At 40.1% G+C, this 25,992-nt stretch overlaps 1 protein-coding gene across 6 annotated transcripts in view; it reads right to left on the reverse strand.

Annotated features, from left to right (window-relative positions):
* Positions 1 to 25,992, reverse strand: part of ppp4r4 (protein phosphatase 4, regulatory subunit 4) — a 124,041-nt gene that overhangs the window by 45,549 nt on the left and 52,500 nt on the right. For all 6 annotated transcript variants that reach the window (XM_024420580.2, XM_024420578.2, XM_024420577.2 and 3 more), the window contains 7 exons: positions 20,850 to 20,952; positions 20,464 to 20,611; positions 16,688 to 16,761; positions 13,689 to 13,795; positions 12,947 to 13,054; positions 2,581 to 2,702; positions 1,060 to 1,182 (listed from right to left, as the gene is read on the reverse strand). In XM_024420580.2, the coding sequence (XP_024276348.1) occupies positions 1,060 to 1,182; positions 2,581 to 2,702; positions 12,947 to 13,054; positions 13,689 to 13,795; positions 16,688 to 16,761; positions 20,464 to 20,611; positions 20,850 to 20,952 (785 nt within the window). The remainder of the gene's footprint in view (positions 1 to 1,059; positions 1,183 to 2,580; positions 2,703 to 12,946; positions 13,055 to 13,688; positions 13,796 to 16,687; positions 16,762 to 20,463; positions 20,612 to 20,849; positions 20,953 to 25,992) is intronic.

A 25,992-nucleotide genomic window follows, 5' to 3' on the forward strand; every position in this document is an offset into this window, starting at 1 on the left:
TTGTTTTCAAATTAGCTTTGTTAAAAACCCATGCAGCCTCGGGATATATGGTTTCCAGTTTACGTAGAGTCCAATGAAGTTCTTTCAGGGCCGTCGAGTTCTTTCAGGGCAGTCGAGGTGTCTCTGGGGGGGATATACACGGCTGTGATTATAATCGAAGAGAATTCTCTTGGTAGATAATGCGGTCGGCATTTGATTGTAAGAAATTCTAGGTCAGGTGAACAAAATGACTTGAGTTTCTGTATGTTGTTATGATCACACCAACACTTGTTAATCATAAGGCATGCCCGCCCCTCTTCTTACCAGAGCGATGTTTGTTTCTGTTGGTGTGATGCATGAAGAAACCGGGTGGCTGTACCGACTCTGATAACATACCCCAAGTGAGCCATGTTTCCGTGAAACAGAGAATGTTACATGTTACATCTCTCTCTGTTACATCTCTGATGTCTCTCTGGGAGGCAACCTTTGCTCAAATTTCATCTACCTTGTTGTCAAGAGACTGGACATTGGCGAGTAGTATACTCGGGAGCGGTGAGTGACGTGCCTGTCTACGGAGCCTGACCAGAAGACCGCTCCGTCTGCCCCTTCTGCGGTGCCGTTGTTTAGGGTTGCCTACTGGGATCCGATCCATTGTCCTGGGTGGTGGGGAAGTCATATTCCTGGTCGTAATGTTGGTAAGTTGACGTTGCTCTTATATCCAATAGGTCTTCCCGGCTGTATGTAATAAGACTTAAGATTTCCTGGGGTAACAATGTAAGATACTGCATAGTTTCCTAAGAACGTGAAGCGAGGCGACCATCTCTGTCGGCAACATCATATGTAGCGTCCATGCATCGAATGGGGTTGGAGTTGAGGGAAAAGAAAGTGTTACCAAATATAACAATGTGCATTTCATAAATATTCAAATAAAGTGTGTACATAAAACGTAATGAACACGTCTGTAAAACCACATTGATGACATCGACCCATTCAAGTGGTAAAAGTTCATTGTGATATGAATATGGAGAAAAGATACCCTACTAGGGTGTGGTGTCTGGCCTTAAGAGGTCTGAAACCCACCTGAGAGTCCGTGACAGAGCTTGCCATACTGAAATGACAGCGAAGCCAGCACCGCCTCGTCAGCTTTAAAGCACTTTTCACAGAACGTCTTCACCAGCGGAAAGATAACACGCGTCCTGTCGTCTAAAAAGTGAGGGGGAGAGAAGAGGGAAAGACAGTTTGACATGACGGGGCTGCCTCCCAATGCAACGGGCATCTGGCAGAGAGAGGACAATCGGAATTGTCAGCCCTCATACACACAGTGGCCGCATTCCATTCCAAAACAAAGCAATTATTTTCAACTCAATATGACGTTATCACTCATCATGCGGCCATGGAGTGTTTTCTCTGCCCTGTCAACTTGCCTGGGCAGATCTGAAAGGATCTAGAAAGATGAACATAATAGGTCTGGGACTCCACGTAGCGAATTGAATGGTTAGGTGGAACCGACTGATTGATTATACACTAATCAGTCCATTTTGGATCTGCAATGGTGAGTCGTCTAGTATTAAGGGGAAGGTAGCCAGTTTTCAGAATGGAATACGGCCCATGTCCTTGATGGCCCGACACGCGTGCAAATCCTTGTGAAGAGATAGAAGACTGACAGCTTAGTTGGAGCCAGTTTGCCAACTACTGTAACGAGTATAGTATTTACATATCAAAGAAACTCTGCGGGTGCAGGGGTGTCTTGGAAGAGTGTCGCTAAGCCAGACAAGTAAGTGTTTCGCACAGACAATGTAGAGACAAGGTTGTGGGGTGCATTGGTTTTAATGAGCCAGGTTCATGTCTGTAGTAGACTCTGGTTCTTGGGAATCCCAAGGGTTGCATATTGTTTTTGCAGAGCACAAGCACACCATATACAGCTAATCAAGGGTTTGAGTATTAGTTGAGTAGTGAAATCAGATGTGCTTGTGCAGAGCTAGAACAAAAAATATGCAACCCTAAGATAGATGTTAGGTAAAAAAAATTGGATCAATAGGAACATCAAAACCATTGAATAGGAACATTATAACCATATTTTCTGTAAGTGCTTTTCTAAAGCTTTTCCAGTCAAAATACTGCTTTGGCTTAAAGACTTTTCCGGAACAATATGAACGTGTGGGCGTCTGTCCTCTCTTGGAACATCAATGAGTAGAAAATTGCCAGCGAACAAGAGCCGCCAAATCGGGAGTAGTGTGGGCTGCTTGCGAGGCACGCTATAGTAAGAAGACAGAAGTGTAAGTTGAATGTGAGAGCAACATGGCCACAGAGATGGCTATGTAGGCTGTACGAGGGTGTAGCACGGCCTGCCACGCAGACAGAAGTATGTGGGCTGAATGACGTTACCGTGCCAGCAGTGGAAAAGCCATGTGGGCCGGCTGTGTGAGGGTGCAGGGTAGTCACATAGAGTTTGTATGACGTTTGTATGAGGTGGTGAGATTGTAGAAGGTTTTTTGTGTGAGAGGTGAGAATGATTGAGGTGATAAGGTTGTAAGAGTTTTATATGAGGTGATGAGGGTGCATGACATAGGTGATGTGGTGTCATTGTATGAGGTTTCTCACCACTGTCGAACATTTCCAGCAGGTTAATGATGGTGTCGAAGGCGGCCAGGCGCACCGTGCTCCCCTCGTCCCGGGCCAACTCTACGAGCTCAGGCAGCACTGCCGCCTTGGTGTGGTCCAGTCTGAGACACCAGAGGAGAAAGAGGAGACACAATTATATAACAAACACACATTCCCATTAAAGGGATCGTTTGAGTTTTCCCAAAATCAAAGTTCAATCATTTCATTCCTCAGAATGCATGGAAAATGGACTTGTGTGGCAAGAAAAATATTTGTGGTATGAGTAAGATGGCAACAGAGTTGTGTTCACCTACCTCCCTTTGTTTGACCAAACTTTAGGCAAACTTCCGCTTTTACAAGCTAGAAACTTGAACGTGGCTTCTAAAATAACACTATCAAAAATAGATAACCGACTGCTCAGAAACAACCAGGAAGTCACAGCCGGTGATTGTCAAGCAAATAACTGTCGGTCTCACAGTAATTGACCGCTAATTAACATAAACACATTTTGCATCTCCTGGCTTCCACACATAGCCTCAGTCTAATAAAAGTCTAATAAATCCATGTAATATAGCCTACACCTTCCCAATAAATCCATAATTTATTTTAGACAGTTCTAAAGAAGCATATTTCAGAAGAACAGAATAGCATACGCTGAGTTGTCCTTATGTTAGGCCTGATCTGGCTATGCCAAATGGCTGTGGGCTACACTAGTTCATCTAGCAGACAAGGTTTGCTTATAAATCCATGCCATTATTTCATAGTATGAAGAATACAATTGAACAAAGCTGAATAAAATATAAATATTTTCTCCAAATGATTTGAGGGAGTGCGCACACGGCTATTATGTGTTGAGCGGTTAACAAAGAAATAGGTATTCCTATATGCTTAATTTAGAGTTAATAACGTAACTTTAGTTGTTCTACGAACAGTGGGCTACATGTTTAGATGTTTAATACATTGTAAGGCTGCATGATGAGCCTCTAATGAAGATTTGAAAAAAGTTTCTTGAAAGGCCTGAGCTCTGCTACATTTTTTTCCGCAGGCGGTACACACTCTGTACACACTCACACAGCTCTCCATCACGTGATCGGGTCTTTCTCACAGAACACAAGTTAAGGCAGACACATCCACGGTGAATATTGAAGATATTGGAAGAACTGTCCACATTTACTTTTTGTCGGCCAACAAGATGAGTAAGGTCTAACAAACAGGAAAAGCACTAGCCTATGTCAATCCACTATGCACCCATTATATTCTGTGAGAGAAATAAATATTCCAAACAGTTGTGGGATGCGATAGATCCCAAATAATTTTTTTTTAAACTAGCATCATAAAAAAATAATAATGCAATAGTCAATGAACAGGCAGAGTTCCTCTGTCCAGTGTCTGTGTTCTTTTGCCCATCTTAATCTTGTCTTTTTATTGGCCAGTCTGAGTTTTGGCTTTTTCTTTGCAACTCTGCCTAAAAGGCCAGCATCTCGGAGTCGCCTCTTCACTGTTGATGTTGAGACTGGTGTTTTGTGGGTAAAATTGAATGAAGCTGCCAGTTGAGGACTTGTGAGGCATCTGTTTCTCAAACTAGACACTTTAATGTACTTGTCCTTGCTCAGTTGTGCACCGGGGCCTCCCACTCCTCTTTCTAATCTAGTTAAGAGTCAGTTTGCACAGTTCTGTGAAGGGAGTAGTACACAGGGTTGTACGAGATCTTCAGTTTCTTGCCAATTTCTCGCATGGAATAGCCTTCATTTCTCAGAAAAAGAATAGACTGACAAGTTTCAGAAGAAAGTTATTTGTTCCTGGCCATTTTGAGCCTGTAGTCAAACCCATAAATGCTGATGCTCCAGATACTCAACTAGCCTAAAGAAGGCTTGTTTTATTGCTTCTTTAATCAGAACAAATGTTTTCAGCTGTGCTAACATAATTGCAAAAGGGTTTTCTAATGATCAATTAGCCTTTTAAAATGATTAACTTGGATTAGCTAACACAACGTGGCATTGGAACACAGGAGTGATGGTTGCTGATAATGGGTCTCTGTATGCCTATGTAGATATTCTGTTAAAAACTGAACAGACAGTGGCTCGGGTGGTTGTTGTCTTTGATAATCTTTTTGGTCTTCCTGTGACATCGGGTGCTGTAAGTGTCCTGGAGGGCAGGTAGTTTGCCCTTGATGATACGTTGGGCACAACGCACCACCCTCTGGAGAGCCATGCAGTTGCAGGTGGTGCAGTTGCCGTACCAGGCGGTGATACAGACTGACAGGACGCTCTCAATTGTGCATCTGTAAAAGTGTATGAGTGTTTTAGGAGACAAGCCAAATTTCTTCAGCCTCCTGAGGTTGAAGAGGCACTGTTGCGCCTTCTTCACCACACTGTCTGTGTGGGTGGACCAGTTCAGTTTGTCAGTGATGTGTACGCTGGGGAAGATTTTCCACACCCTCTACAGCAGTCCAGTCGATGTGGATAGGGGGGCGCTCCCTCTGCTGTTTCCTGAAGTCCACAATCAGCTCCTTTGTTTTGTTGACGTTGGGTGAGAGGTTACTTTCCTGGCACCACACTCCCAGGTCCCTCACCTCCTCCCTGTAGTCTGTCTCGTCATTGTTGGTAATCAATGACGAGACATTGATTACCAATGTAATCAACGGGCGCGCCCGTCAGGGAGTCCAGGACCCAGTTGCACAGGGTGGGGTTCAGACCCAGGGCCTCGAACTTAATGATGAGCTTGGAGGGTACTGTGGTGTTGAATGTTGAATTCTATAGTCAATGAACAGCATTCTTACATAGTTATTCCTCTTGTCCAGATGGGATAGGGCAGTGTTCAGTGCGATGTGGATCATCGTCTGTGGATCATATATCAGACTATTCTTGATTTAAACTTGTCTTTACATATACTAAATAATATATACATATATATGTGACATTTGTTTTGATTTAGAATGGACCATTATCATGCACCTGTATCAAAATAGGGGCAGAGGGAAAAAATACATGTCATCTATGCACTTAAATAGGATCTATGCACTTTTCCCCGTGGTTTATTTTTATGCCAGCCAGGTAGGCTATACTCCTGTTGTAAAAATAAACAATGTGTTTAATATTAGGAAAGCTGAGAAATAAATATAGTAGGCCTAGACTATAGAAAGCTGATGGGCTCCTCCTCTCTTTATTAGTGGCCTGCAATTTCCCCTGCCATTGCATAGCCTACAGAAATGTTGATCAACATGAGCTTATGGGCTCTCATGAAGCGCTTGATTAGATTTCAAATACATTTGCAATGTCAGAGTGATTAGAGGGACAATAGAGTGCTGAGTACCAGGAAAGATAGCAAGTTTGGTAGGCTACTAATGACCAGCAGCAGCATGAGAGCTTGGAGAAGCCTAATTACCGTGACTAAACGGTCATGTGGAATTTGACTGCCTTCATGACACGTAACAGCTGGTGAGGCGGTAATACGGTCACCGCAACAGCCCTAGTCATGGCAGATCCACATGAGATCTCTCAACCAAAAGGGGTATCCTATGAAGCAAGCTATATCTACTCTGGGTTTTCTAAAGCTAACCAGCTTCAGATTCCAGCTCAGGCTTAATCGTACTTCAACGGTGGATATCGGTCGACTGCCTGCGCTTGTAACTGCATAATGGCTAGTCAAACGCCAAACTCTTCATTGAGACAATGGTGAAAAATAAATCCATGGGTGAGTCAGTGCCACATTTTCATTTCAGCTGAAATTAAAAGGATTGTTTTTTAAATGATCTTGCCAATTCAACAGGATATTGTGTGAAACAGGCTTTTAATTCACTAGGGTAGGGGGCAGCATTCGGAATTTTGGATGAAAAGCGTGCCCAAATTAAACTGCCTGCTACTTAGGCCCAGAAGCTAGGATATGCATATAATTATTTGATTTGGATAGAAAGCACTCTAAAGTTTCCAAAACTGTTAAAATAATGTCTGTGAGTATAACAGAACTGATATGGCATGCGAAAACCTGAGGAAAATCCAACCAGGAAGTACTATTATTTTGAAAGGCTGTTTATCTATTGAAAGCCTATCCACCATACAAAGACTTAGGACCCAGTTCATGATATCGATGCCTTCCTCTACACGTGGCCAGTCTTTAGGCATGGTTTCAGGAGTTTACTCTGAAAAATGAGGGAGATACAGCACTTTCAATGAGAGGCCAGTGGAAATTTCCAGCCATGAGTCCTGTTTCTCCTTTTCTATTGATAAAGCTTTTGTCCGGTTGAAATATTATTGATTATTTATAATAAAAACAACCTGAGGATTGATTTTAAACATTGTTTGACATGTTTCTACTAACTTTTATTGTACTTTTTTTACTTTTCGTCTTGATGTTGAGAGCGCGCATTGTGCCTTTTGGATTTCTGAACTAAATGCACGAATAAACATAAAGAGGGACATAAATAGGGACATTATCTGAAAAAAACGAACATTTATTGTCTAACATTGAGACCTGGGAGTGCCACCAGATGAAGATCATCAAAGGTAAGTGATTCATTTTAATGCTATGTTTGACTTTTGTGAGCCCTCTCCTTGGTTGGAAAATGGCTGTATGGTTTTTGTGGCAAGGCGCAGACCTAACATAATCGCGTCGTGTGCTTTCGCCGTAAAGCCTTTTTGAAATCTGACACAGCGGTTGCATTAAGGAGAAGTTTATCTTTAACTTGTATCTTAGATCAATGTTTATGATGAGTAATTCTGTAATTTGATGTGGCTCTCTGCACTTTCACTGGATGTTTGTTTGAGACAATGAATTTCTGAACATAACGCACCAATGTAAACTGAGATTTTTGGATATAAATATGAACTTTATCGAACAAAACATACATGTATTTTGTAACATGAAGTCCTATGAGTGACATCTGATGAAGATCATCAAAGGTTAGTGATTAATTTAATCGCTATTTCTGACTTTTGTGAGCCCTCTCCTTGGCTGGAAAATGGCTGTATGGTTTTCTGTGACTAGGCTCTGACCTAACATAATCGCATGGTGTGCTTTCTCCGTAAAGCCTTTTTGAAATCGGACACTGGTTGGATTTAAAAGAAGCTTATCTTTAAAATGGTGTATAATACTTGTATGTTTGAAGAATTTTAATTATGGGATATCTGTTGTTTTGAATTTGGTGCCCTGCAATTTCACTGGCTGTTGTCGAGGTGGGACGCTTGCGCGTCAAGTTTAAAATGCGTTCAGTCATTCTTACTACAGTTGAAGTCGGAAGTTTACATACACTTAGGTTGGAGTCATTAAAACTCATTTTTCAACCACTCCACAAATTTCTTGTCAATAAACTATAGTTTTGGCAAGTCTGTTAGGACATCTACTTTGTCCATGGACACCAGTCATTTTTCCAACAATTGTTTACAGACAGATCATTTCACTTATAATTCACTGTATCACAATTCCAGTGGGTCAGAAGTTTACATACACTAAGTTGACTGTGCCTTTAAACAGCTTGGAAAATTCCAGACAATTATGTCATGGCTTTAGAAGCTTCTGATATCCTAATTGACATAATTTGAGTCAATTGGAAGTGTACCTGTGGATGTATTTCAAGGCCTACCTTAAAACTCAGTGCCTCTTTGCTTGACATCATCGGAAAATCAAAAGAAATCAGCCAAGACCTCAGAGAAAAAATTGTAGACCCCCACAAGTCTGGTTCATCCTTGGGAGCAATTTCCAAACGGCTGAAGGTACCACGTTCATCTGTAGAAACAATAGTACGCAAGTATAAACACCATGGGACCACACAGCCGTCATACCGCTCAGGAAGGAGACGCGTTCTGTCTCCTAGAGATGAATGTACTTTGGTGCGAAAAGTGCAAACCAATCCCAGAACTACAGCAAAGAACCATGTGAAGATGCTGAGGAAACCGGTACAAAAGTATCTATATCCACAGTAAAACGAGTCATATATCAACATAATCTGAAAGGCCACTCAGCAAGGAAGAAGCCATTGCTCAAAAACCGCCATAAAAAAGCCAGACTACGGTTTGCAACTGCACATGGGGACAAAGATCGTACTTATTGGAGAAATGTTCTCTGGACTGTAGAAACAAAAATATAACTGTTTGGGCATAATGACCATCGTTATGTTTGGAGGAAACAGGGGGAGGCTTGCAAGCCGAAGAACAACATCCCAACCGTGAAGCACGGGGGTGGCAGCATCATGTTGTGGGTGGGCTTTGCTGCAGGAGGGACTGGGGCACTTCAGAAAATAGATGGCATCATGATGAAGTACAATTATGTGGATAAATTGAAGCAACATCTCAAGACATCAGTCAGGAAGTTAAAGCTTGGTTGCAAGCGGGTCTTCCATATGGACAATGACTCCAAGCATACTTTCAAAGTTGTGGCAAAAATGCTTAAGGACAACAAAGTCTCAAGGTATTGGAGTGGCCATCACAAAACCCTGACCTCAATCCCATAAAACATTTGTGGGCAGAACTGAAAAAGTGTGTGCGAGCAAAGAGGCCTACAAATCTGACTCAGTTACACCAGCTCTGTCAGGAGGAATGGGCCACAATTTACCCAACTTATTGTGGAAGGCTACCTGAAACGTTTGACCCAAGCTAAACATTTGCAAGGCAATGCTAACAAATACTAATTGAGTGTATGTAAACTTCTGACCCACTGGGAATGTGATGAAAGAAATAAAAGCTGAAATAAATTATTCTCTCTACTATTATTCTGACATTTCACATTCTTAAAATAAAGTGGTGATCCTAACTGACCTAAAAGAGGGTATTCTTACTAGGATTAAACGTCAGGAATTGTGAAAAACTGAGTTTAAATGTATTTAGCTAAGGTGTATGTAAACTTCCGACTTCAACTGTATATGTCATATATTTTAACATTATAATTTTCTTAAATAAAAAACCATTTGATCAATTGTCTTCGTCAAATGAAGGGGATGATGACGCAATCTTTGCAAGAGGGAGGGAATATTATTTCATTGGTCCTCAACATATTGGCTCAGTCATTTCAGTGGAGTTACGTGTGAGTTAGCCTCCCCCGGAGCAGGTTAGTTCTGAATAATGAATTGCCATTGAAAGTTACCTGGCTAAAAGTTGAGCCACTTTCGTATGACCGGTTATCCCGAGTTGAACTCAGAGTTGACCAAAGTTACCTCGCCAACTCCTCACACCTGCTTTGTAGTATACCCCTCTGAGTAATCCAACATAAAAAAAGTACAATGCTCCTTGTAGCACCACCTGATGGGCACTGGAAGAAAATGCACTCCCTAATCTCAAAACGTATCTGGACGAACAATGAAACAAGAATTAAACTCTCCATATTACAGAGACAAAAGCCTCCCAAACTTCCAATGGTACTCTTGGTCATTTTCTCTGCATTCTCGCTACTTGGCTAAATCCAGAAACTTGCTTGTCATGGCATCCAATAGAATAAAGATGTGTTCACCAACACAGATAACAAAACCGTATCTATTCCAACGTAGCTCTGAAACAATCTAAATTAAGAATCGTCTCTATTATTTCTCACTTCATTTCTGTTTGGCGTCTAGCTGAAAAAATATGTGGAATCACACTGAACTGATACCTCCAATCACCAATTCTCCATAATTTTGGTCTCCAAATTGGGAGGGTGCCCCATCTTATTTCCATTGTGGCATGACATTCTCTGTGTATTCCAAGATATACAAAAGTACAACCTGCCTGGCACCTCATTACTTTTCTACTTACAATTACATTTTGCTATGCACGCTCATGGGGTATCTTGGAAAACAAAGCCTCACCTTCATCCCTTTCATAAAGTACTGCTTGGAAAAAGAGGTCTCGTCTCTGCAATGAATTCCCGTCTAGTAAAGTCCTCATCCAAGCCGCTTTCAATTGACAAATTGTGGAAAAAAGATCTACAAACATCCAACAATGCTCTTAATTGGCAAACAATATGGCACAATATATCTCTATCTTCCAGAAATCCAAATCACCAAATTATTCACTTTAATTTTGTTCCCAGAATGTACTTTACTCCCCGGAAATTCTATGACATTAAAGCCAAACCATCACCCAATTGTACTCTATGCTCTAATGACACCCAAGGTACCTTAATCCATATGATGTGGGAAAGCCCGGGGGTAAAATCATTCTGGAAGATGATCTTCCCTTGTGCTCTCAATTTAATGCAACCTCATTCTTGAATTATTATTTTTCTCCCCCTTTTTTCATATTAATATACTTGACTGTCAATGGATAATACATGTATATAAAAAACAAGGTTGACACAAATACAAGCATGCTGATGCCATTCACATCGAGATACCGAGTCAGAGCTGCCAATTTCATTTATTTTAGGGTGCAAAGCTGATGTCATTTTTTGCTGCATCTCTTTTGTAAAAACAATACTATCATTATGAATGCTACGAACATGAGTCACTGCCTATTTGCTGTGTTTATTTTGCCTGTTATCCAACAAGTGTCAAAAAAAGGAAATGGACTTGACTTTAGTTTAAGACCACTGCTGATGTATGGAAACATGATACTATTTTATTGTGAACTAGGCTATCCCTAAGTGTAGGAGCTAAGAAGAATAGAATCTCCCTCCCCCAACATTGGCAATGTAAAACAGCACATTTCATTAACTGCATCCAAAAGATCAATGAAGGATGACAAGAGAATCAAGTTACAGAACATGTCATGTCAAGGTTACAGGGTTGTGTTGGTGACTGAAACATAATACACCTTCTCCTTAATAAGTCAATCACCCTCTGACAAAATACATATTCTGATAACTCACTGTTGCAGTTGGTGGCCTGCGATACTCCAATACCAATATTCAACAGTGGGTTTGACAGTAACTAACGCTAGCACATACTGTATTAATGTAGCACTGTTAAAGGAATAGTTCACACAAGAAAACTATTTTAGTATTGTGTTAAAGATTGATGGACTAATGAACAAAACACAAAAAGATCCATTCAAAGAATCAGGTCATTTGTTTCTGTGCACCAATTAGTGTTGGTGTTTCAATTCATTGCACCTGTCAGTAGCGCAAATATTTTCTATTCAACTAATGGATCAATATCTATATATGTTATCGAAGGAGAACATCTCTATGAGGATGGGGATAAGAAATAAGACATAATAAAATAACAGGAAAGGGGAGACGATAGGACAAATTATACTGAGATGCACTCTAGGGGCTGGTTTCCTGGACATCAGATTAAGCATAGTCCTGGACTTAAAACTATGCTCAATGAAGATTCTCCATTGAAAGTGCTTTTTCTCCAGGACTGGGCTTAATCTGTGTCTGAGAAACCAGCCCAAAGAATATACTGCACACTTAGGATGCCCAGTAGTGTGCCGTCCTGTGAGTTTCTCTATTTGGTCAATATGTATCCATTAGTTGTAGTGCCACTAAGCATTAATACCAAAGTAAGCATTACCTTCCCCCTGCCACTTTCCTGATTGCAAAATAAAGCATTTGCTACATGGGTAACTGGGCAGCATTTTATAAATTGTTTTTCTTGACTGGGCCGGTTGTTCCCAGGGGGCTGCTGCAGTCTATCAGGGTTGATAGTGTGTGGTTGTCAAATGACACCCTATTCCCTATAGTGGGGGCCCATAGTGCTCTGCTCAAAAGTAGTGCGCTATATAGGGAATAGGGTGCCATTTGGAACACAATGTTTCTGCTGCGTTCCATGGAGAGAGGCAAACTGAATCTGCGGGAGCTCTGGGAAACTGGGCCATGTTTATTAGGCACCAAACAGAAGAAAACTGAATGAAACATGGAGGGACAATCTGGTTTTGTCCAATAAGAAATGTTCATATTTGTTTTCTGTTGAGTGCCCTAATTAACACGACCCTGACTGATCCTCTACTGCAGCGAGAGAGAGAAATGGATTGCGATAAGCCTGCTTTTACAGTCATCTGTTGGAGACTCATGATAGGAAAAAAGAACCCCCCCACCCAACACATAAGCTTCAACTGAAAGCAAAGCTTCTAAGAATTGTTTTTGTATTCAAACAAAAGTTCAGGAGTATTTAGTCTCGCATACTGGTCTATTTCCTCAGGTCAACAAGGTGTTTAGCCTTTTCAAAGACACTGTTCAATTTAACCGTTATGCCTTTCGGTTTGAATAATGTGACTGTTTCTACCAGTGGAGTCTTGTGGGTGGAAAAATCAGAGGAGGGGCTCAATGTAATGGCTGGAATGGAATAAATGGAAAGGTATCAAACACATAAAACACATGGAAACCATTCCATTTATTTCATTCCAGCCATTACAATGAGCTCTCCTACGATTTTAATGTGACACCATACAAAGCTGTTTTCTAGATTATTTGAAAGGATTATTCTCCTCTTTTTATCTTCTCTGTTCTTTTCTTTTACCCGATTCCTCTGGCGATGTTCTCCAGCTGGCGACACATGCAGGAGCGCACCTCGTACTCCACGTCCTGGCACAGGGACCTCACCAGGGGCAGGAGGTCCTTCTTCACTCTGCCAAAAGGGGTTCATACAATTTTGGGGCATATCAAGAGAAATCAAATTATGATTGATTATTGGAAAGCTGTCCCAAAGGGCACAATATAGATTTTAAAAAAGGCAAATTTAATTTAAACTAATTTAGATGAGCTGTGAAATTATTGTAACTAATTTAGCCTAGAAGCTATGGGTCCTACATCTATTGTCCAGGCCAGGGGTGTGCTCGCCTGCCAATTAAATGCGGCCTATGGGGGATATTTTTATTGTTGTTTGGAGAAATTATTATTTTGGGTTGGAAAAACAACACTCCAGGCCACACTTGAAAGTCTAAAAGTAGATAGAAAGTATGTAGACATATATTTTATTTTTTCTGGCCAGCAAATTGATTTTGACAAACAAATGTGTGGCCCATGGTTGAATTTTTAAATCCTGATGTGGCCCTAGAGCCAAAAAGTTTGCCCACCCCTGGTCTAGACTTTCTATTATTAACTAATTAATCCTACCGTAGTATCTATGGCCCCTACATCTATTTAACTAATTTAATCAAGACATTTTCTTACAGAAAAATAAGCATTTAATCATGACATTCCCTTGTAGAAAAACAAGCATCAGACCTTCTGTTTGGTGATTGAGCAAGCTACAAACTCACATGGGAGACTCAAACTTGCAGGCCACCTTCCCCAGGATACGACAGCTGGCTAAACGGGCTTGCAGGGACTGAGACAGCTGAGCTTTGGACACAAGCGGGCTGAGGATCTGCATGATCAACCAATGGGTACAGGCTATTAGGGTGTTAGGGAAGGAACAGCCTGTTTAAGGACACCATGGGTTGTATCCCAAATTACATCCTATTTCATTTATAGTGCACTTTTTTACCAGGGCTCCATAGGGACCATGCTAAATTATGTTGTCAAGTTTAGTTTCCTAACTAACCACAGTTCTTTACAAGTAATTGTGGCTGACTTGAGTTGTCAGGCACAGTATTGTCATACTGAGAAATGATAGCCAACTTAGTTTCTTCCAATGCCACTGTTCCATTAGAAGCCATCTCAATTCCCCATATAAGATATACTAATGGTTATACAGTCATTGGCATTAAAAAGCTAACCTGTACTGCAGGATAGTATAAAACAATTGCCTCAAACTGGATGTATCTGCATCGTCAGGGGCTTATTTCAGAAATGTATTTCATAACATGGGTTATTGTTAAATGATTGCTAATGAACATGGTGCTTGGCATCTCCCTGTGAGAAAGTTTGTCATATTTACAAATGGACCTTGGCATAGCAAGGCATTTTGAAAAAGTACTGTTTTAATGCCCAGAAATATGCCCAGAAATTCCTTAGAAGCCTGGCATAATTCTCAGGTAAGATACTATGGGACGGTTTCCCAGACACTGAGTAAGCCTAGTTTTGGACTAAAAAGCAAGCTGAATGGAGAATTACAGTAACACATACAAGAAACACATTTAAATTAATAAAATGAGATGCAACAAAATACAATACAAATCTAAATGTCAGGGAGTTGAGGAAAAATGGAGGTGGTCAGTTGACCAACTGAATGCAAATTGGCCCTATATGTGCCATATAAGAGTCTTTCTATAAATAATGGGTCCAATGTGTGACATTAGGATCAAAATGGGAAAATGGTTTGAAAGTACAAAAAATAATTGCACAGTAATAAAAGCAAATATATTACAAATTGACCCATAAGTCCCCCTAACAACAACATATACCTAGGACTATTCAGCCAGGTCCAAAATTATTGGTACCCTTGATAAAGATGAGCAAAAAATACTGCATAAAATAAATAATACAAATACAATATTTTTAGGGGGGGGGTTTAAAAGGTAATTTTTTTTTTCTTCTCAAAAACATAAATTATTGGCATCCCTGTCTTCAAAACCTCAACTTGGGAGGATAACGGCACTTTTTCTAAAATGTTTTATGAGACTGGAGAACACATTGGGAGGGATCTTGGATCATTCCTCCATACAGAATCTTTCCAGATCATTGACATCCTTTGTTTGCGCTTATGGACTGCCCTCTTCAATTCAAACCATAAGGTTTTCAATTGGGTTCAAGTCCAGAGACTGAGATGGCCATTGCAAAATTGTGATTTTCTGGTCAATTAACCATTTCTTTATGGATTTTGATGTGTGCTTGGGGTTATTAATATATTTTATATAAGATACTTTTAGCATTCAAAAGTAAGTGTGACAATTAACCACCATTACAAACCTGAGTGTTATAATGTTTGGGGTTAAGCAATAATCTATCCTACACTAATGCGCATTTTGGCTACGCTACTTTGAAGCAAGGTAAGACATACCTCATAATATGAAGTAAAACATACAGGTTTCAAACAATTAAGTATATGTTTTCAAAATGCATACGGTCTCCAGCTCAGATTGCAAGGTAGCGTACCTACCGTGTTGCCTATGCACATAAATGGTGAATGGAACACACAGTTCAAAATAAAAACGGTATCTCTTTTTAATCGCTGTCATCAAAACACTGTTTTTAACACGCGATTGTATTCAAAACTTTTGCACAATGATTGGGCTTATAAGAACACGTTTCACTCCATTAGCAACCAGCTGTTTGAGAAGATGCAGCTCTCGCTGTCCGACAGGTGATATTCCGCTCAAACTAGGCACTGTGCACGACTGATAAATAGATACATGACGAACTAACAAAAATACACACGTGACAATTTAATTCCATAAATTATGCTAATTAACGGTAAGCAAGACTGCAATTTAGCATTAACACTGGAGTGATAGATAATGTGCAAGTAGAGATACTGGGGTGCAAAAGAGCAAGAGGATAAATAACAATATGGGGATGAGGTAGTTGGGTGTGTTATTTACAGATTGTCTGTGTACAGGTACAGTGATCGGTAAACTGATCTGACAGCTGATGCTTAAAGTTAGAGAGGCGAGATATAAGACTCCAGCTTCAGTGATTTTTGCAATTCGTTCCAGTCATTGGCTGCAGAGAACTGGAAGGAAAGGCAGCCAAAGAAAGTGTTGGCTTTGGGGATGACCAGGGAAATATACCTGCTGGAGCGTGCTATGGTGACCAGTGAGCTGAGATAAGGCGGGGCTTTACCTAGGCAAAGACTTATAGATGACCTGGAGCCAGTGGGTTTGGCGACGAATATGTAGTGAGGGCCAGCCAACGAGAGCATACAGGTCGCAGTGGTGGGTAGTATATGGGGCTTTGGTGGCAAAATGGATGCCACTGTGATAGACTACATCCAGTTTGCTGAGTAGAGTATTGGAGGATATTTTGTAAATGACATCGCCGAAGTCAAGGATCGGTAGGATAGTCAGTTTTACGAGGGTATGTTTGGCAGAATGAGTGAAGGAGACTTTGTTGCGAAATAGGAAGCTGATTCTAGATTTAATTTTGAATTGGAGATGCTTAATGTGAATCTGGAAAGAAAGTTTACAGTCTAACCAGACACCTAGCTATTTGTAGTTGTCCACATATTCTAAGTCAGAAGCTTTCAGAGTAGTGATGCTAGTCATGCATTTTGTTTTACTAGCATTTAAAAGCAGTTGGAGGCCACGGAAGGAGACAGGAGCTTGTATGTGTTACGTTAATGTGTTAGCTAGTGTACATTTCAGGTTGTTGTTGTTACCTCCTGTCTGATGGTTTCCTTTGGTAAAGCATCGATTGCAGACAGCAAAGTTTCCAGCCATGCGTTGCTCACCACTGTCGAAGAGAAACAGAGAAAAAGTGACATTTTAAAAACACTGAAAATTGATACCAATGTTTAATAATGATTCCAGGGCCTTTGAAGTTTCGAAATGGAACATCCCTGTGCCAAAGAGTATAATGCCCTGCCAACCTACAGCCCACCAGTGACGGTAAGTCACAACGGTTAAGCTCTGTCACGAATTCAAACTGCTGCATTCACTCCCTCGCTCACACTGTGGGCGAAATGCCAGGCAGACACTAGCTACATTCAACAGATCTGTGAGAAGAAGCTTTCATCGACTGTAATCCTGGAACAGTAGGATGCTGAATTGAAAACCTGAGTGAGCAACAGGCTTGTTCCTCTCGTGCCAACAATGGCTAAAGATTGATTCCTGCCAAGTAAGGTGCCACATGTATTGTACACAAGCTTAAAGCATGCTATTTGAGACTTTTGAAGGGATGTTACTTAACGTTCAACCTAAAGTTAAATTTGAGCTAGGACAGGAATACTGCAAAGCTGAAAGCGGGGCTGTGTAAGTCTGGCTGTATCCAACTCGCCCGGTTGTTACTATACAACCCACAAGTCTCTGCAATGTCATTTTGAACAGGCTTAATTTGCCACTGGAAGACATTACATACAAAAAAAATACCCAACTTTATGTCCTGCCAAAACATGACATTGTTTACATTCAGGGTCCAACACTAACTTTTTTCTTACTGGCCCAATTGAGCCAGTTGGCCAAAAATCTACTGTCCCGAACAGAATTTCAACGGGCCTGGACATGGTGTAGTTTTAAATGAATTGGTGTTATGCAGGACCTATAGATTGGCATGCTTCTTTCTATATTCAGCAATTAATAGGCTACATTTGGTTATTATGATACAGCTTAGATGTTAAGTCCCCTATTTAGGGGGCTTTGAGTGGTTCTGGACTGGTTTGGACGTACAAAGCACTCTGTGAACATCGTAGGGTCATGTGTCTTATAGTGCAAGAAAGCCCCATCTCTCTGCTCCCACTCTCCCAGTGGGGATGACTTGAAGAGTCAGGTATCAGACCCCACATTTGCATAGGGACGTGTCACATTTCCGGGCCTATCCAGATAAAGGAACGATTCCCTGTGTCTGTGAAACTTACAGCTTCGCTTGCAATAGTGCATAATAAACGGGAGAATCTAGCGGATGCAACAATACTAGTTTAATCTCGCTGTGATATTCTCAGCAGCAATTAGAGCTCTCAACCTAAGTAAATAAAGTAATAGAATTGAACAAGACCACTTTCTCTTGGTCACAGATGGACAAAACCACTTTGTGCTTAAAGCTGAAGTAACGAGTCTGCACGCATTTAAACGGTGTCTGTGCTGCTCAGTGGACATTTAGGAGAAAATTCTCTGTCTGCAGTTATATTAAATAGTGCCAATATTGTACTAAATATGACCATATTTATTTTACACATAGTATAAGATATCACATTTCGTATAAGTCATTTATAATTTCGTTGTTACTACATTTAGAAAGGATTTCAGTAATTTCAAGACTTTTGTTGAATAGGAAAAAAAATATGATATTTTCCTACTATTTGTACTACATTCTTGAGCTTCAGCAATTTATATACATATATTTTTACCAGAAAGGTGAGCTCCAGACCTTTCAAAAACTATGCAAATGTAGCAGTTAGTGTTTATGGCCACCTCATGAAAATTGTTTATGTTTGGGTATGTCTATTTAGGTGGAAATCCATGCATCGTCTGATATTTTTTGTAGTTGTATTTTTTTATATTTCTATGTTAAATTATTATTATTTATTTTTGTACCCCAATTTCCAGGTACCCCAAATGGTAGTTACAGTCTTGTCCCATCGCTGCAACTCCAATACGGACTCGGGAGAGGCAAAGGTCGAGAGCCTTGCGTCCTCCGGAACATGACCCCACCAAGCCTCACTGCTTCTTGACACAAGGCCCGCGGAAGCCAGCTGCACCAATGTGTCAGAAGAAACACCGTACACCTGGTGACCATGTCAGCGTGCATGAGCCCGGCCCGCCACAGAAGTCGTTAGAGCGCGATGAGACAAGTACATCCCGGGCAACCTAACCCCGACGGCGCTGGGCAAATTGTGCACCACCTCATGGGTCTCCAGGTCCCGGCCGGCTGCGACACAGCCTAGAATTGAACCAGGATCTGTAGTGACACAGCTAGCACTGTGTTGAAGTCGGAAGTTTACATACACCTTAACCAAATACATTTAAACTCAGTTTCTCACAATTCCTGACATTTAATCGCAGTAAAAATTCCCTGTTTTAGGTCAGTTAGGACCACCACTTTATTTTAAGAATGTGAAATGTCAGAATAATAGTAGAGACAATGATTTATTTCACTCAATTAGTATTTGGTAGCATTGCCTTTAAATAGTTTCGGGTAGCCTTCCACAGGCTTCCCACAATAAATTGGGTAAATTTTGGCCCATTCCTCCTGACAGAGCTGGTGTAACTGAGTCAGGTATGGTGGCCTCCTTGCTCACACACACACACTTCTTCAGTTCTGCCCACAAATTGTCTATAAGATTGAGGTCAGGGCTTTGTGATGGCCACTCCAATACCTTGACTTTGTTGTCCTTTAGCCATTTTGCCACAACTTTGAAAGTATGCTTGGGGTCATTGTCCATTTGGAAGACCCATTTGCGACCAAGCTTTTAACATCCTGACTGATGTCTTGATGTTCCTTCAATATATCTACATAATTTTCCTGCCTCGTGATGCCGACTATTTTGTGAAGTGCACCAGTTCCTCCTGCAGTAAAGCACCCCAACAACATGATGCTGCCACCCCGTGCTTCACGGTTGAGATGGTGTTCTTCGGCTTGCAAGCCTCCCCCTTTTTCCTCCAAACATAACGATGGTCATTATGGCCAAACAGTTCTATTTTTGTTTCATCAGACCAGAGGACATTTCTCCAAAAAGTACCAACTTTTTTGTAAACCAAGTCCAGTTCAAAGTGAATGGTACAGATCCATATATGGCAATGGCTATTTGCATACAGGCCTACTGCAGCTCTGATTGGTTATGGCGCACCAGTCAGGTCTGAGCGTGCCTGTCAATGCAATAGAATCCCACTCCAATGTCCTCTGCCTACAAATCTCTTGCACAGTTAGTTTTGCATTCCAAGTTTTGCATAGTTAATTCTGTTTCAGAATGTTACATTGAAAGTGGCTAATATTGCGTTGATTAGATCACAATTCCCACAGTAGAACAAAACGTTGATAGTGTTAACTAAAGTGGAAAACTCTAGAAAGTTGAGGGAAAATCTCATGCTTCTCTGCGCGGGCTGACATTTCCTCTGTGTGGCAGTCAGATGGGAGAGGGACCATTGGTTGTATCATTCGACTTCTCGCTATAGTGGATTTTTTGTTGTTGTTGCGTTTTTTGTTTTTTTTGGGGGGTGGCCAATAGGGGCGATACCATTGTATATCACAATGTTTTATGGGTACATAATCACGATAGGATAAAGGCTGACATCGCCAAACCTTACTGCCTTGGTTTTTGTCAAATCAGTCTGGTTTGGCATAAGTTATTTGCTTACTAATGCCATGCTAATGACACGTTGAAGACAACTTTAACTTCCTGCCATGATCTTGTCGAATCAGTTGTGGTAGCCTGTCATAAGTTATTATCATCACGACTTCTTATGACATCTCTTATGTTATGCTTATAAGAACCATGCTGACCTGTGTCCCGGTGGTCCAGGTTAAGTAAAACGATCTGTAGGATGGAGTGGGTGTGCGTCTGGATGAGGACAATGTCATCCTGGAGCAAGGTCAGGAAGGAGCCTGCCGCCGCTAGCTGCATGTCTGCCCCGGCTACGTGCAGTACTTCCTGTGTCAGAAGGCGAGAGGGGGTTAGCAGTGGGGAAGGGTTAGGAGTGAAGAGGTTAATTGACCATTTGTTACTATGGACATGTAGTCACAAGACACACCAAAAAGGAATAATTATAATTTCATGGACATTTGTTATTAGTTAATGTTTCTATTCAGTCATAAAATGTCGGTTTTACAACAGTACAGTGGTTAATATGAATATTATGTTTTAGAGTAGAACAGATTCATTGGCCCACCCGAACTTTTGGCACTACCCGTCGGAAGGTCTCTGCTGGATTTTGACGCACCAGGTTTGGCAGGTTGATGATTACACTGGCTCTCTGGACATCCTGACCTGAGCTGGAGAAAGACAACCAAAGAACAGAGCACAGCTATAGCAAGCATGTTACATGTATTGTAAGAATTGGGGGTGAATGCAACCATACAGTACACAAACAGTGTTCATCAATTAATACTTTGCTAACACACATATATACACACACTGACACACACACACTGACACATACATACACCCACCATATACGATGCTGATACTTTTTACTCTTATTATTATCTATCCTGATGCCTAGACACTTATCCCCTGCCTACATGTATGCCAGCAGCATACAACTTTACAGCTAGCAGCATACCACCCTGCAGCCCACTGCTGGTTTAGCAGCATACCACCCTGCTGCACACTGCTGGCTTAGCTCTGAAGCTAAGTAGGGTTGGTCCCTGGATGCCAAAGACACACCAAGGTGTTTAGTGTTCCTGTGTGGTCCAGTCCCTGTCCTGACTTAAATGTGCTTGATGATTAGACACAAGCTTTGAATAGTTGTTCATCAATGATTCCCAACCGCATTTACTGAGCTTGAGCAATTTTGACAAAAACAATGCCTTCAGTAAGTATTCATACCCCTTCATTTATTCCACACTGTGTTGTTACAGCCTGAATTCAAAATGGATTTAAAAAATATATATTCTCATCCATCTACACACAATACCTCATAATAACATAGTGAATACTTGATTTTAGAAATTTGTGCAAATTTATTGAAAATGACCTAGAATCACCTTCGGCTGCGATTACAGCTGTGAGTCTTTCTGAGTAAGTCTCTAAGAGCTTTGAACACCTGAAATGTACAATATTCGCACATTATTATTTTATTTTTTTAATTCTTCAAGCTCTGTCAAGTTGGTTGTTGATCATTGCTAGAAAGCAATTTTCAAGTCTTGCCATAAATTTGCAAGCTGATTTAAGTCAAAACTGTAACTAGGCCACTCAGGAATATTCAATGTGGTCTTGGTAATCAATTCCAGTGTAGATTTGGCCTTTGTTTTAGGTTATTGTCCTGCTGACAGGTGAATTTGTCTCCCAGTGTCTGTTGGAAAGCTGACTGAACCAGGTTTTCCTCTGGTATTTGCCTGTGCTTAGCTCTATTTAGTTAATTTTTTTATCCTAAAACACTCCGTAGTCTTTGCCAATGACAAACATTCCCATAACAAGATGCACTTGTGATACATTTAGATGTGATACATTGAAGATGTGGGGTCGGTTGTGTAGATCTGCAGAAAGAAAATCTAATTTAATCTTGTTTTAGATTTACTTTTAAGGCAGCAAAAATGTGAAGAACAGTGCAAGGGGTGTGTAGACTCACTAGGCACTGTATATTTGCTTTAAAATGTTCAAATGTTCTTCAAAGTCAATAGGTGAAGTTGCAGAGTTGCAGAGTTGCTTTGATGTGATAGCATTGTTGTTTAGCTGTTTTCTTCCCACTAATTAGGCTATTTTCTGATTAACCATATTGTCTATCCACTAGAAATATAGATCTTGGATCAGGCTAATGAGACCATGAGGCTACAAGAGATTGGATTCATCTCACACACCACCAGTGAGCTGATCGATTTCAAGCTCATTGATCCTGTTAGCTCGGGGAGAACCGGGACGAAAGTAACACGGGGCAAAAGTAACTAGCCAATTGTCTCAGATAACACAGAAGCTAACATGTTGTAGTGAAGCCAGCACGTTCCTAATGCGGAGGACAACCTTCCTGCAAAAAAAAACAGCAGAGTCTGACTATGTTTCGCCGAGTTCTGTGAGCGAAACAGGAGGAAAGCAGCATCTAAAATTCCTAATTTAACATTGGAGGGGGAAGTTTTTATAACTATGTCTCCAGAAGATTGCTTACAAGCATGAGCGAGCAGTTAAAAAAAAAAAAAAAAGGATATATTGCCTGGGCTACTGGGGGAGGTTGAGGCCTTAAAAACAGGAATTTATTACAGTAATAAAATGGAAGAAATACGAGCGTAAAATAAGATATTGAAAACTACCATGAACTCCCTTAAAGATACCACAGAGAGGCTACGGTATTATAATAAAACAATGAAATCCTAATTACTTGATCTAAAGTGCAGAAGTATGAAAAATAATATTGTTATAATGAGAATAAAGGAGGACGAAAACTATCAGTCAACAGAGGAAAAAAATCCGTGTTCATGAAACGTAATCTCAAGATGACGGAAGAACAGGTGGAAACAATTGATTTTCAAAGAGCTCACCGTTTCAGTGGCAGAGGAGAGGGAAGGCCCCGCCCGATCGTAGCTATGCTAACCCACTACAAAATGAAAATTGCCTTGTTACAACAGGGTAGGGATTTGAAGAACACCCCATTCTCTATTAATGAACAATTTACTCATGAAATAGTGGAGAGACGACGTGCCCTGTACCCCACTTTCAAAGGGCTCTGAGCAGAGAAGAATAATGTTTGTCTAGTGGTGGATAAATTATTGGTAAACAACCAAATGTTCAAGGACTAGTAGATTACAACTTGGCTATGAGTGATAGCTACCTCCTGTTGAAGTAGTCCCCGATACATATTTGCACCGCATTACACTGTACAAATATGGATTCATTTGTTTTTTACAAAAACATTTTATTTTTATTTTTTTGGCATGAACAATAAAAAAAATATTTAAAATAATAATTATTTTTTAAATATTCATGCCGTATGGAACCGTGGACTTAAAACAGGGTTGGACTAATTTTAGTTTAATTGAACTTGGGTATCATTATGGTAAGTGGGAAAATTAGTAAAGCAAGTTATAATTGTAATGGCTTTGCAGATCCAAAAAAGACTATACATTTTTACATGGCTAAAAGAGAAAGAATATATCTATTGTTTACAGGAAACTCATTCTACAAATATAGATGAGGTTGGGAGGAAAAAGGACAGAGGGAAAAATATATTTTTGTCATGGGCAAAGAAACTCAAAACGAGTGATTATACTAATTAATACAAATGTTGATCCGATAGTGCAAACTGATCAGCAAGGAAGGTGAATTATTTTAAATATGCTATTGAACCAAAAACAGATTTGGCTAATTAATCTATATTTGCCAAATAAGGATGATCCACACTTGTTCGAAACTATATATAATAATCTATTGAGCTCACAAGCAATGGAAGAATCTATTATTATGGTGGGAGATTATAATACGATTTTAAGTACCTCAATGGACCGTAAAGGAAATCACTCTACAAACTATCACCCTCAAGCACTTAAGGAGATCACAAAGATCATGGATACATTAAAACTAGTGGATATATGGAGTTTGAAAAACCCTGACCTAGTGAGATATACATGGAGGAGGCTTAATCAAGCTAGCCGTCTTCATTACTTCCTGGTCTCGTTCTTGCTGGCATCAAAAGTTAAACAAGTATTAATAGGAGATCGAATGCAATCGCACCACCATCTAATTGGCCTCCATATAACTCTTACAGAGTTTCCACGTGGACGGGGATATTGGACATTTAATCAAAGCCTATTGGATGACAATTTGTTCTGAACTAAGACAAAGAAATTCATAAATTACTTTTTTTTGTACAACATAGGTACAGCAGATCCCTTATTGTATGGGACACTTTCAAATGTACTTTTAGAGGGCATTCAATAAAATACTCATCATTAAAACAAAAGCAGTTTAGGTCAAGAGAGATTAGAATAATAAAGGAAATAGAGGAAGCTACAGCGCAGGCAGATGGTGATGGAAACTGTACTATAGAGGCACAAAATAGGTTAGAGGAAAAACAAATTGGAGGTACTTATTCAAAAATGATCAAGTGTAATGTATTACAAAAATAAAGCGAATTGGATGGAAAATTGTGAAAATTGAATCTTCAACATAGAAATTCTACCAAAAAGAATTTACAGAAACTCATTACAAATGGAGTTACCCAGGAAGCAAAATATTTTAAGCATGTTTTCTTTCCAGTCTCCTCCATTTCCACTGAATGATGTTAACGGTAAGGATTTCCTTCCAAGTAATAATGTAAAATTAACAAATTTACAGAAAGACCTGTGTGAACGCCAACTTACAGAAAAGGGAATTTTGAGGGAATAAAATCTTTTCAGTCTGGAAAAACACCAGGGCTTGACAGCATACCAGTAGAAGTATATCAGACCTTTTTTGATGTACTCAAAGATTCATTATTAGCATGTTTTAATTACTCTTATACAAATGGTAGACTTTCAAGTACTCAACAAGGTCTGATTTCATTACTACTAAAACAGGACACAGCTGGTAAGAATAAAGATCCAGTCCATTTAAAAAAAACTGGAGGCCTCTAACACTTCAATGTTGCGATGTGAAAATTCTGGCGAAATGCATTGCACTTAGAAGCAAAGAGGCATTGAGTTTGTAGTTAGGCCTTGAAATACATCCACAGGTACACCTCCAATTGACTCAAATTATGTCAATTAGCCTATCAGAAGCTTCTAAAGCCATGACATCATTTTCTGGCACAGTCAACTTCGTGTATGTAAACTTCTGACCCACTGGATTTGTGATACAGTGAATTATAAGTGAAATAATCTGTCTGTAAACAATTGTTGGAAAAATCACTTGGGTCATGCACAAAGTAGATGTCCTAAATGACTAACTGAAAAAAAACTACTGTTCTTGCTGACAAGCAAACTAAATAACCAACAATGGGTACCATAAGTATTCACCCACCTTGGATTTCACATTTTACAAAGTGGTATTGAATGAATTTAACATATATTTTTGTCATTGATCTACACAAATTACTCTAATGATAAAGTGGAGGAAAAATGATATATCTTTTTAAAATATATGAAAAATAAAACACAAATATACCTCGATTAGATTAGTATTCTCCCCCGAGTCAATATATGTTAGAAACACCTTTGGCAACGATTGCAGCTTAAAGTTTTATTAGGCAAGTCTCTGCACACCTGAATTGTGCAATATTTGCCCATTATTCTTTTCAAAATTATTCAAGCTCTGTCAAGGTGTTGGGGATCATGTCTAGACAGTCTTGCCATAGATTTTCAAGAAGATGTGTCAAAACTGTAACTTGGCCACTCATTAACTGTCTT

Source organism: Oncorhynchus tshawytscha, linkage group LG05 (genome assembly GCF_018296145.1).
Source record: "Oncorhynchus tshawytscha isolate Ot180627B linkage group LG05, Otsh_v2.0, whole genome shotgun sequence".
NCBI classification, from domain to species: domain Eukaryota; kingdom Metazoa; phylum Chordata; class Actinopteri; order Salmoniformes; family Salmonidae; genus Oncorhynchus; species Oncorhynchus tshawytscha.